The sequence below is a fragment of the Halichoeres trimaculatus genome, unplaced genomic scaffold (assembly GCF_033239565.1).
Source record: "Halichoeres trimaculatus isolate MK-OKI-2021-1 unplaced genomic scaffold, fHalTri1.1 fHalTri1_scaffold_4, whole genome shotgun sequence".
Taxonomy (NCBI): Eukaryota; Metazoa; Chordata; class Actinopteri; order Labriformes; family Labridae; genus Halichoeres; species Halichoeres trimaculatus.
In genome coordinates this window covers 28,944,591-28,958,368 of record NW_027437182.1, presented here as the reverse complement: position 1 = coordinate 28,958,368, position 13,778 = coordinate 28,944,591, and the positions used below count along the sequence as shown (strand labels likewise).

The following is a 13,778-nucleotide window of genomic DNA, read 5'->3' as shown; positions in this document are numbered from 1 at the left end:
ACCCGAGCTGTGTCTCTGATTGGACAATCAAACAATCTTAATAACTTCTAAACCCTGGAGTCAGAAAAAAATTGACTCACTGTACAGTGTGTGCCGATAGTGAAATCAGTGTTCAAGACCCAAGCTGTTTTTTGAACCAGGCCGTAAATATGCTTTTTGATGCCTCATTTTCACGAACCAGGTGTTGCTCTTTGCTCATTTGACTCTTTAAAAACTTTCCTTTTCAAAAAGCCAACACTTGACCTCTACTCCCTTCTTATCTCTTCAACATCTTTCCGTCGTCTTTACTTTTATCTATAGCACACTATGTCGGGAATCATATTTAAGTCCTTCTAATTATTGTTATTATGATCTTGATTCACTTAGATAAACAAATGTCATAACGTTAAATGTGTGTGATACCAGCGTGATATAGACGCTCCGCAAAATCAATCCTGATCTCCACATTTTTTTTTCTTAAGTATATTTTTGGTGTATATAACAGAAAAATTCCTGTGGAAAAAAAAGAGATCATCCAAATCAATAACCCCGAAGTAAGATGAGGTGACTTTCTTTCTCTCTGATAAGGCCTAATTTTTTAAAGAGGACTGTCATGAGCTGTATGGCCTTCCTTTTAGTTGGTGTGCTGTTTTACTTATTTGTTATATGTTTATTGTTATTTCGACATCTTAATGTCCGTCCTGCTTGTGTTTCTGATGTGGTGTCTTGTAGCTTCAGTTCAGGGCTGCGTCCTGTCGTTCTTACAGAGATGTATGAATGTCTGCTCAATGCGACGCTCAGGATCTTATAGACCTTGACTTTTGTCTGTTCCTATTCTTTACTGATCTTTTCTCTCTGTGCCCTCGTTCAGGCATGTCGGATGAATCGTGATGAAACACGGACGGGGACAGCGGTCTGAGTGACCAGCGCTCACATGATTATGACAGTTATTCTTTGCACAGAAGCAGACCAGATGCTGCAGGTATTCAGTTGCCAGGCTACAGAGGAGCTTAGCGGCCGAGCCGATGACAGGGAGGATAGTTGTCCCAGCAATGTTTTATTACATTACGGCCAACAGCACCAGGTCTTATCTCTCCACCTCTGGAGAAAGAAAGAAAGCTGGAGAAAGCACTCTACGTCTCAGAGTGTTATCAGCTTCTTGAACAGAGCGAGCTGCGAACCGGTACAAGCTGTATGAACTGTGTCCGCTCGCAGCTCAGGGACGGTGTCATTAATCTATAACGGTGACGTGTTGGTCGGCCTGCTGTCAGAGGCCAAAGGATGAGCAGTCATGTTGGTAAACATGCTGACGGTTACGTGTTTCTGATAACACGGCTGAAGGTTGTGGAGCTGATTAAAGCTGCTGTGAGTGAGACTCAGGCTGACACTGATGCTCCTGTACGAGGGCTGCAGAGATGTTTTCATTATGAGAACATGTGACCGCCGCTGCTGCAGGTTCATATTGATTCATCTGATTGGTTATTTGTTATCATCTGTTGTTTTTCTTGTTTTTTGTGTGAATGATGCTGTCTGGGCCAGGACTCTTTTAGAAAAAAGATTTTGTATCTCAGAGGAAACAATCAACTAATCAAATAATGAGCTGAATCACACATTAGCTATTACCACACAATCCTTATTCAGCTGTCAGTTTTTGAATTCAGCGTTGTCGATCAAAATCAAACATGCCATTAAAAATCATAATTCTGGCGCCGTCGGCCTCATGGTTTAAGCACAGAGACCACAGCGCTCGTCACAGCAGCTCCTGGTTTGACTTCAGGCTTTCATAAGTGTTGTTGTCAGGCCCTAAGTCGTCACTTTTTTAATGTTTTCAGCATCAGGCCGGGGCTCTGCACTTCATGATTTATGGTGTCATCACTTTTTTGATGATTTCTAGAGACAGGTCTGTGATCAAAGCCATACGCTGCACGTCTTCTCCCTTCTCTACTCCATGCCTCTACTGTCTCTCGCCAGCCAATGAAGGTGAAAATGCCCAAAACTTGGCTTTGAAAAATCTCAATTCAAAATACATCTGATGCTTGTGTTTAACATCACTAGTTAGGATTTCAGACAGGTGAATTTGTTGTAAATTTTAGCTTCATTGTTGTATTACCATGTGCAAGAGTTTGAAGGGAAGTTCGAAGCTTCCATAACGCAGATTTAGAAAGGCTTCTTTAAAAGTCATGCAGGTGTTACTGAGGAAGAAAGACATTAAAGAGAGGGTATTGTGCCTCATTTCAGGCTTAATACTGAAGATGTTCATTACCACTTTTTTTTTCAGACCAATAACAGTAAGAGTACTCCTTTAAGTACTCACTGACACCAAGTACCAGTACCACCAGTACTTTTGATACATATAAAAAGTTTCAATTAACAGCAAAGACAGCACAGTCCATCACGTCCAAAATGAAACACAGACTCTTTCTGAGTTTACGATTTGGTTTTAATTAATTAAAAAAATAAATTTAAAAACTCTGAATTTTGGTAGCTTTTTAAAATAAAGTGAAGTGCAAAATAAAAAAGTTTAACTGTTAACTGTCCCTGGTTTATTCATGTTGTCTGAACAGGACCTGACTCAGAGTTGCCATGGGGCTTTACATGATAAACAGCTAAAAAAAATCATTATTTTTTTCTCACTGGTCTTCTAGAAAACTCTTATTTCAACATTTGTCTGAAACCCTTTGGTTTAGCCACTATCTCTTTAAGACTCCCTGCCCCACAGACCCCCTTCCATCTGATTGGCCTGCTCTCTGGAGGCCTGTTAGGGGGTGGAGCAATGGGCATACCTTGGCTTGATCCTCCAAGGGGTCATATGCTCTATTCATTCGTTCTTGGAAGTCTGAGGCCCCGTTTACATGACGCCGAAAATGGTAAATTCCCCAAACATTTCGTTGCGTTTTGGCCTTCCGTTTAGATGAGACCACATTGCGTTTTCAGTGAAAACACAAACTTTTGAAAACGCTCCCCAGAGTGGAGAGATCTGAATCCGCTCCTCCATCCAGCCTCGTGTAAACACAGAGCAGAGCGTTTGGTTGAAACGCTGACGTTACCGCATGTGCACTCGCAGTTTCAGGTGAAGGCTGCGCTCAGCCACATTTCTAGTTGAGCCACTCCGGTCCTGTAGTTGGCGGTAATGCGCGTCATGGTTGGATTGCCGACCGTCTCGCACAACAAAACGGCAGAAAAAGAAAGAACAGGAGAAGTGACTTGTCCTCCTGGAGTCGTATAAACGCGGATCATTTTCACGCCGTCCTCATGTAAACGCGGGTGGCTTCCCAGTACAAAATTCAGAGTTTGGGGGTAACCGGTAATTAAGCTCCTCTTAGATTCTATTATTGTCAGAGTTTCTGTCTAGTGTTTGTTGCAATAAATCAGCCGTATATATAGTATTATTGGATGTTTATATAGAGAAATACTGCTGTTGAGGCAAGTTTTCTTACCTGGCAACTGGAACGCTGAACTTGGAGATGACGTCACTCCCACTCCCGACTTCCCAGCTCAGAGTTCAAAGGGGACGCAGCAATAGACCAGTGAGGGGATCCTTAGGTGATGACATCATCATTTCAGCAAGTCTTGTGTAGATCTCTATTTATTTTTGGATGTTTGGTCAGTTTACAGTGAGATTCAGAGATTTCTACAACATATGAATATGAAGCAGTTTCAGAAATCTGCTCATGTTTATTATGAATATCAAACATTGTCATTTTATATCCATGTTTGAAGTAATGGAAGCAGATCACCCCCTCTTTAACAGTTTTAGGACATGATGGTGCTGCATTAGCCGTAACTGAAACGCCTCAGTCCTTAGTGACTCAGTTCCAGAAACATCAGATGACTTTATAACCTTACAATTACTGACAATCAAATTAGTCTGCAAATTATTATAGCATTTATTTTTGACCAACTGTCGCACCACTTGTCTTTATGAGCTACAGGAACAAACATTTTGACATTATTTCTGTATAATTATCATTAATGCCTGTAAATGTTGGCATTGCTTTCTTACAAGGTGATTTATCACTGCCCAGACTACCTTTTTGTATTTTTCCCAAAGCAAATATTAACAGCAAAGACTAAATGTCTAAAGAAAGAAAGATGCGATTTAAAAAAAAAAAAAAAGAAAAAAAAACCACTGCTCATGCATGCTCAGGCCCAAACCAGCAGAGACTGTGACTGCCATCATATTACAGCTTGCTCTCTCTGGTTTGATAAATGGATTAAGACTGACACAGAAGTCTTGTTCCCCTCAGTTAAAGTTGCTCAACATAAACATGAACAGTGTTTAAACTGCGTCGGTGGTCTAGCCAAGATATGAATTCAGCGTTTCATTGAAGCCTCTAAACGGAGGAGTCTGAAGTGAGATCTGAGGGTCAGTGATGGAGCAGCGACTCGTCTGATTGACTGTAAGCCCGGGGGGTTTCCGTGGGGCAGCAGGGTTTCTATTTCAGAGGGAATTTGTGCTGAGATAAGGGCGGCTGCTGAGGGAAGACCTGCGCTGGAGCGTGATTGATTGAGGTGCTCAGCAGAATTAACTGATGTTGTCTCTGGTGCTTTGCTGCAGACAGAGACTGTTTCCCTCTGAGCATCATTTTTTTAAAGCAGAGTTCCCACACTTCTGAACCTGAGCCCTACTTTTATTGATTACTGAATTACTTTTTAAGTACATCCAGGAGCAATGAAACTGGCTTTAAAGGGTCTTTTTTGAAACGCTATATTTTCATCATCAAAGGTGTTTTAATGGGATTTTGCTTTTGTCATATTTTTGTCTTCACAGAATCCATCGAAACGGCAGACGAGATGCACTTTACAAAGAAAACCTGCTGCTGAGAGGCTGCACCATCCGCAACACCGAGGAGGCTTTGGGGATCGTCATATACGCAGGTCAGTCTCCTGAATAACCGTCAAAAAGCACATCCCACTTCTGAAAGCTGCTTCCTTCATGACTTTTGACGTGTCTCATTTGCAGGTCATGAGACCAAAGCCATGCTGAACAACAACGGGCCGCGCTACAAGCGCAGCAAACTGGAGAGACAGATGAATGTAGATGTGTTCTGGTGTGTCATCATCCTGCTGGTCATGTGCCTGTTTGCTGCTGTTGGTGCGTGTTGCTTCAAACTCATGCTTTTTATTCAGAAGTCTCAGCAGTAATTCTCTATTTCTCTGGATTTGATGTTTAAAGAAGCTTCTTTTTCCTGTGTTTACTCTGCTTTTATTTATATCTAATCCCTCCTCTGTTTATATGAGATGACCTTGTGCTGTTGCTGTTCCAGGTCATGGGCTGTGGATGTTTCAGTACGGAGATAAGAGGCCTGTGTTTGACGTCCTCAGTCCAGAGGGGACAGACTTATCACCTATCATGTCCGCTATTTATCTCTTCCTCACCATGATCATCGTCTTTCAGGTACGAAACGGTGCAGGGAGCTTAAAGAAACACAGGCACAGAAAGAGATATACACAAGACACGCGGCATCATTAAGTCTGAAATGTTTTGTCCCACTGAACACAAGCTCTGCTGTAAATCAAACACTGGTTGTCGTTATTTCAGCCCCCCAGGATGTGTGACCTCTAGATCTTTATCCCAACACTGAATCTGAGGACGCAGCAAGGCAGCACTGCAAACTAATCTTTATAATACAGGATCAAAATAAGGAAAAGTGCCACCTGACAGATATTGATTAGTTGGAGGTTTTTTTCTGCTGCCATGCCAGATATGTCAGCGGAAATGTCACCCTGTCCTGTGTCAGATGTCGCAGCCGGTCCCACCGAGCCTTTGAAATAAATGTGGAGTCAAAGGGGAGAGCTGATAGTTTGGATTCACTGTACAAACAGTATATGTTTGAGGTTGGAGACCCACCAGTATTGCCAGACATTGCTGATAGTCTTTCAAACAAACATGACTCGCCGGGCACAGAGAGACGGTGCAGGCTGCGCTGCTCTCCTCCAAGCTGTGACTCATCTCTGCAGAGTTACTTTCTATAAATGCTTCCAGGAAATGTCTCACCCTGGAGTCCAACATTTTCTAAACAATCAAACACACATACCCTGAACACTTGTTCAAGTTTTCCTGAATAATTAAAATTTAGCCTTGAGAAATATACCAGAAGAGCCTTTTTTCTTGGCACTGTAAAGAAGAATTTAGCATTTTTTACTCTCAAACAAACAACAAAGGAATGCTGGGAGGTTTGACTCAGAGTGCAGGAGTTGAAAGTTGAGGTGTAGCACACATTACACTGACTTACACGTTGTACAAATGCAACTTTGGGTTTTTGCATATCATGGATAAGGGATTTAGAGTAGACTCCATGACATCAATCTGTATTTATATAGCTCCATTTCTCCCCATGTTTTATCTCATCAGATTTTTTTCATGCTGAGTTACAAAGAAGTGAGTTGTCTTTTCTATATCCGCTTGCAAAGCAGCGACCAAACAGCAACAGTTTTACAAATCACAGCAATATGATGGAAGCCAACGCACCACCATCATGTCCTTCATTTTTTAAAGAGGGGGTATTATGTTTGACCGTACTTTAAAGAAGGACATAAAAAAAGAAAGAAAGAAAAGAAAACTCTATTATTTACTGTCATCAAAGCAGTTAACTACCATTGGCTGCAAAAAAACAGAGAAAGAAAAGAAAACCTCAACTAAAGAAGGATATAAAGTAATGATGGCGGATGTCCATACTGAATGTGTACAGATATTTAAGCCACTGTATATTTGTATGACATAAAAATCCTTGAACCTGTCTGTAAACTGATCAAAATGGTACGTTGAAACAAAAACGGCACAAGATCTTCACAAGATCTTGCTGAGATGATGAGGTCATCACATAATGATCTCCAAACTGGTTCATGACACGTTGGAGAAGCAGGCTTTGTGGAGCTGGGAGCTTTAAAGATATGGCAGCTAAAATGAAGTGTTTCAGAAGGAGGCTGAAATAAGGGTAAAATACCAGAGAGAACATATTTTATAAAGTTCCTACGGGGTAACCAGAGGGACAGAATAAAGAGTTAAAAAAGGCACTTTTTTTAATTCAACAGAAATATGTACAGACAAACTGAATGAACTGTTATCACAACCTGCTCCAGGTCTGACTCCAGCTGCAATGACACCGCTCACACTTCTCAAAATCTGAGCTGTTTGTGACTGTATGTCTGCCTGACACAAGCTTTCTCATCATTAATCTGTCTCAGGAATTAATAAACCCTCAATCAATAAACCATCTTCGATGCTGAACTCAAAACAGTTAGGCGCATAAATCTACACATGAAGAAAAAATTAATTTCTTATAAAAAACATGACTTTAACATGAGACAATGAAAGATATGATTTGATTTTTTGTTAATTTCAAACATTCACAAATGGAAAGTATAAAAATAGATATGTACACAATATGTTGCCTAAAGAGCAACAATGTTTTTAATAATCCAGTCTCTTATATCAATGAAAGCAACAACCAAGACAAAAAAAAATAAACATACCTGCAATGTTTGAGAAGGGACAGGAGGAAGCTAGAGCTTATATGACGCTGCCCCTACCTACTAAACCACATCTTTGTATAGTCCAGAAATATCTCACACACTGAGTACATACAAAATGAACAGGATGTAAAAGTTTCTGAGAAGAAAGATGTCTGCTGAGAAAACACTGATCACTCAGCTCTGCAAAGTGACTTTGTCTGACTTCTGCGATCTTACTCCCTTCTGTAAATTTCAGTTTTCTTGTTTTATCATGTAGTCATTGGTTGTATCAAAATGTCTCAGATGTTGCTCAGTTCCTTGAGTCTCCTGTTAAAATAATCTGCAGTCTGTCAGGAAAGCTCAGAGCAGCTGCAGTAGTGGCCTCGGTTGAGAGTGACTTCTGTAAAATGACAGCTCTGACACAGTGTCTGTCCTTCCTCCAGGTGCTGATCCCCATCTCCCTCTTCGTGTCGATTGAGATCGTGAAGATCTGCCAGGTGTACTTCATCCATCAGGACATGGAGCTGTACGACGAGGAGACTGACTCTCACCTGCAGTGCAGAGCTCTTAATATCACCGAGGACCTCGGACAGATGCAATACATCTTCTCTGACAAGACGGGCACACTGACGGAGAATAAGATGGTGTTTCGGCGCTGCACTGTGGCAGGGGTGGAGTACTCCCATGATGCAAATGGTGACATAAGCCAGCACACACACACACACCCTAACAGAAACATTCAGCATCATGTCCTCATGAAGTAACTCCTCATGACGTGTGTTTGTCTTCCAGCTCGGAGACTTGCCATGTACCAGGAGATGGACTCAGAGGAGGAGGAGTGCACCTCTCATGGTGGCACCCTGCCCAGGCGGGACAGCGTGGCGAGTCATCAGAGCGCCCGGGTGGTGCTGCGCTCCCAGAGCACGAAGTCCCACCGCAGAACGGGGAGCAGGGCGGAGGCCAAGCGAGCCAGCATCCTGTCCAAGCACACGGCCTTCAGCAGCCCCATGGTCAGTGCCTCTCACCTTCACGCTGTCCTCCGCTCTGCGCTCTGTGCTGCGTGATCCCTCACTGACAACCCATCCTCTGTCCTGCAGGAGAAAGATATCACCCCCGACCCTCAGCTCCTAGACAAGGTCAATGAATGCAGCAGTCAGATGGAATTCATGCGTTTCCACAGCCAGCCCACGGCCCAGCTGCCCTCCGACCTCGCTGACATCATCGATTTCTTCATCGCCCTCACCATCTGCAACACCGTGGTCGTGTCCTCTCCTAACCAGCCCAGGCAGAAGGTAAAAGCACCCAGAATTAATCCAAGCACTCAAACCCTCTACAGTTTTATATCTGTTTTATTTTAGTTATCTTTAAGAAATAAAGGACATGCAGGGTTGAGGTTTCTTTATTAGCTCCGCCAAGGAGCTCCTGTGTTTGTTTGTGAACAACATAACTCAAAAAGAAACAAACGGCTCGTGATGAGATTTTCAGGAAATGTTCAAAATGGGGTAAGGAAGAAGTGGTTAAATTTTGGAGGTGATCTGGATCACTGTCTGGATCCAGAACTTTTTTTAAAGGATTCTTTATCATTGTGAGATAGGGCCGTTTTCACCATATGTGTAAATTACTCCAAGATAAATGGTCTGAATGCTTTGCAAAACAATACAAGACAAGGTCACCATAATTTCTGACAGATGTTAAAGTACGATCCAGATCCTGACAATATTCTGGATACTAAGATCCAGAATATGAAATATGTACTGGGTCATCATAATTTTCAACACTGTCAGGAAACAAATTATCGTACAAACCTGCAACTAACACCAAATTGTAGCAGACAGTCTGCTGAAAGGGAGTATAACATTAAAGTAGGACTAAAGTGTTGGTGACAATCATAATATGCTTGGCAGAGGTCTGCGCTCTCTGAGTGATTTACGAGTTGAGTCATGTGGTGACATTATTTTCATGTTGTCAGCTTCATTACCTGTTGACATGAGAATTTTTTGGTTTAACTCTTGCGCCTTGAGGCCTTAATTCTTCCTTGATATTTGTGAGGGAAGCCTAGGTGAAGAGCAGTAAAAACACACTGAATTCTGATGAAAAACTTCTTTATTAAGCTGTTTTTAAGCACAAACAACTTGATCAGCCATTAGGAAGGACATGTGAAAACCTTGTGAGTAACAAAGTCTGATGAAACCTGAAGAGTGAAAGGAAAAAATAGATTTCTGTTCTTCCTCTGTTTCTACTGGTTCCAGTCAATGTGTTGGCTGTTTCTGCGCCTCTGTTGTCTTTAGGAGTTCAGGTCCTCATAAAACATCCAGAAAATTAAAAATAAATCAATGAAAGGTTGATTATTCAGCTTTTTAAGAGTTCATGGCTGCTAACAGATATACTGACATTGCTTCATGTTCGGTGTTGGTTTAGAGGTGTAGTTGTGTTTAATCCTGGTCTTAAGTAATACAGCTGCGAAAGTGACAGAAACAGTCTTTCCAGCTGAAGCTGTTCTTCATATGCAGCACTAAAATAACAGTGTTGAAAATAAATCAGTGAATAAGATGACAATGGTCACAAACCTGACTTGAATCAGATTTCCTTGGCGTTATTCTTAAAGTGTGTACAAGTGGTACAGCAACAACCTCAAAGAGGTGGTACTGTGCTTTTTCAGTCTTTACACGTCCCTCTGGTGGCTTTACATCATTCATACCATTTAAATTCACTTGTTTTCTGTCACTGGTGCTTAAGAAAAACCCTGTTTTAGTCTCTGTGTGAAATTCTTCATTTCAGCTGCTGTCTCTTAAGCCCTCTCCATTCTGATTGGACAGCCCTCAGGACGCCTGTCAGAGGAAGAGCTGGGAAGGAAGACCTTGGTCTTCACACTGTCATAAACCAGTTGTGAGCAAGGTTATAATAGTTAACTAAAATGAAGCTAAAAACGAAAACTAAAATTAAAAATACATTGCAGTTTACTCAAACAAATAAAAACTAGAAACGAAAACAAAAACCTTAAGTAAACTAAAACTGTATCTGATTTAAATTAAGCCAACACATTTTCCCAACTAATTTTATGACAGTTTTAGGCAGTTGTTAGTGCCGTACGGCACCATCACAGCCACGTACTGGGATGTGCTTGTTTACTGCACTGACTGGCTGTGCGCTGTGCTGCGACGAAACGTAGTGGAGCAATGAATCAGAGCATCTGTAATAGTTTAATTGCATGAGTCTGACTTTATTGCTACAGAGTCCAAGTTTCTAATAATTATTAAAGCTTAGTTGTTTTATATAATTTATGTTTATATTATTTTTATTTAGTTTATGTTTACATTATTTCTATATAATTTATGTTTACATTATTTTATATTAAGTTTATATTATTTTCTTGTGTTTAAGGCAGCAGCCAACAGTTCAGTATCAGCACTGACTGAGCAGTGAGCACTATGTTGGACTTGAAAATAAACAGTATTACAAAATATTTACTCTGACCTTTTTGAATCCTGCACCTGGTTAATAAGGTATAAAAAACTAAAAACTAAAACTTAAGTTAAACTAAACTGAAACTAAACTAAAACTAAGCCTTGTTGCAAAAATCAAAACTAAATAAAAACTAGAATGCCCGCTCCAAAACTAATTAAAACTAAACTGTAATGGAAAATAAAATGTCAAAATTAACTTAAACTAAACTATAATGACAAATCCAAAACTATTATAACCTTGGTTGTGACATCTCTATGTGATGACCTCATCATTTCAGGAAGTCTCTCTATCACCTCGTGCTGCTTTTAGAACAGGCTGTTTTGATCAGTTTACAGATTCAAGGATTTCTACAAGATGTGAACATTTTGAGGTTTGAAAATCTGCACATGAAGAAGATCCAGCACAGCATTAATTTTAATCCATCTTTAAAATTTGGGTGGAAAGAATACCCCCTCCTTTACTGTGCTCGTATGTTCTCCTTTAATTTTTCAGAGGCTTGATCCTTAAACCTTTCCCAGAGTTTCTCCCAGTGTGGAGTCTTTCCTGTTGAATGATGGTTGGTGGGCAGGGGTGAGATGGGTCTTGGGAGTTGGGACATCAGAGGTTTGCTGAGAAAGCTGCAGTGCAACATGAAGCTGTCAAAATTTTAGAAACTTTAATATTTTTTGACATTTCATGCTTTGAAATAAAACAATCTTTATTATTTCCATGATAGATTTAAGAAGCACTACAGCTTCTAAAAAAAGAGACTTGCACTCATATTCTCAAGTTGAAGAAAGTTCAAGATCTTTTAATATGACCTCCCTCCAGTTGCAGTTGTGTATCCGTGTTTTGTTGTGTTTTTGTGGGTGTCGGGGTGTGGTCGTCCTGTTCAGAGGTGACATCCTCTGTGTGTGCAGCAGCTCGCTCTGCTGCCCGTCAGGAGAACAAACCTGCTCAGCTTCAGCTTCACTCTGAGCGTGTTTCAGTCTGGTTTTCCTCTTTTTTATTGCCTGTGCTTTTCTGCCTTTGTGCCATTGTAACTGTGAACATTTATTATAAAGCCCTGATGGCTCACTCTGAACAACACCTGAATGATTTATAACTAAATGTGAGAACTTCAGTGAGTCACTCTCACTGCTATTGTGCTGCAACATCTCAGGAAAAAGGATTGGCTCAAGGAGAACAGCCAGGAGGTACATTTTCATCAGTGCTGAAATACTGAAGGGCAACACAACAGAAGAGCTAAACACGCTTTCCACATTTTCCACCAAAAAAGTGCAGCACAGTTTTTACTGATCTCTGTCAAGTGGATGTCAAATGTGTGCTGAAATTCAAGCTAAGAAAATTAAAACAGCACAGATGAAAGGTTATTAAATCAACACTCATTGATCAGCACCAAGCTGTTTGTACGTTTTGTATCAAATGACTCATTACCAAGTAAACCCTGATTCAATCAATGCTGTTTACTTTAAAAGATCCTTCATTCTGTGGAAACAAACAGCAGCTGCACAAAAAAAACAAAGCACTAACAAACTCCAGGTTTTCTCTGAAAAAAAGTCAGCAAAGAGGAAACAGTTCTCACCAGGAGGAGCTCTGATGAGTTCTGGTTTCTCAGCCTCATTTCATTTAGCGCTGAATAAACTATGATGATCTGAAGAGAGTCTTTGCTTCAGGAATTCCCCTCATCTAAATCCTGGAATATCTGAGTGTCCAGATGACAGACAGGATCGACTGTTAAGGTCTGATGTGTTATAACTTGGTCTCAAAAAACCTCAAAATGAAAACAGGAAAGTCCCTGTGAGTGGTTCATAGGCTGTAAAAAAAAAAAAAAAGGACGTCATCTTACTTGGCTCAAAGTCGCCAGAAAAAAGTGCTCCCCCTGGTGGCTGGCTGCAGTATAGGTAAAAAAATAATCCATCTCTCCAGTCATTCCAGATGAGCTGTGGTCAAACTTTAAAAATTGAATACACCTCGTAGAAATGTTTCTCACGTCCAATTGTTGTGGTGATTTGAAGAAATTATTTGGCTGTCTTGTATTCAACTCCTCTTTATTCTGACAAGTTTTGTTTTCATTAGTTATACGAGGTTAAAAAAACGAGGTTTTACGTCACATTTAATGATAATTGACAGCTGCCGTTCTCGTGTATTTTTTTCAGGGATTGTAAAATATGGAGAGGTAGAGTCAAGAAGTGATTAGACTCTCGAAAGAAAAAAAATATATAATTATTTTTGTCACCTGGCTCCACTCAGATTCTCCCAGAATCCCTCACGGTCTCTACTGCACAGACTCTGGCTGCACAACTGCTACAATGGCTGCACCCGTGATGGGGGAATTTTGGCTTCAAAACCGTACAATGATAAATGGAGGAGCCACACTGTCCACTTTATATACAGTCTATGGTTCATACTCATGTGTTAGTGTGTTGTGTGCAGCTTGTTACAGCTGCTCATGCTGTTTTTTTTTCTTTTTTACTCTGCTTCATTGTTTTTGTCTGGTCTTGCTAAAAGTTTCATGTTTTTCTCTGGTATCTTCTTTGGGATGTTTTCTCCCTTTCTGGTGATGCGTTTGGAAAGATCTGTTTTGTTCACTGTTTTTTTTTACGGTGGAATAGCAGACTGTAGCTAGCACGCTGTTGCTGTTGATGATACAGTTGCAACCCTGTTACGCTCTGAAGCCAACGCCTCCACAGTTAAACCGCTGGAGGTTCCTGTAGAGCTCAGGGTAGAAGAGTCTGATGTTTCAAAAAATTATTTAATATTTCAAGAGAATTGACAAGTACAATTTTCTTACTGCATTTGCAGATGTTTTTTACTCTTTACATCCAGATCAGATGTTGTTTTTTTTAATGTCTTAAAATAACACCAAGAATACACCAGATGTGTCTTTAGTCTGCATG

The 13,778-nt window shown here is 40.7% G+C and overlaps 1 protein-coding gene across 1 annotated transcript in view; it reads left to right on the top strand.

The window, feature by feature from the left end:
• atp10a (ATPase phospholipid transporting 10A) overlaps positions 1-13,778 on the top strand; it is a 74,899-nt gene that overhangs the window by 20,330 nt on the left and 40,791 nt on the right. Inside the window, exons 4-9 of the mRNA XM_074667758.1 lie at positions 4,751-4,857; positions 4,943-5,074; positions 5,247-5,377; positions 7,878-8,130; positions 8,227-8,444; positions 8,532-8,726. Of these exons, the coding sequence (XP_074523859.1) occupies positions 4,751-4,857; positions 4,943-5,074; positions 5,247-5,377; positions 7,878-8,130; positions 8,227-8,444; positions 8,532-8,726 (1,036 nt within the window). The remainder of the gene's footprint in view (positions 1-4,750; positions 4,858-4,942; positions 5,075-5,246; positions 5,378-7,877; positions 8,131-8,226; positions 8,445-8,531; positions 8,727-13,778) is intronic.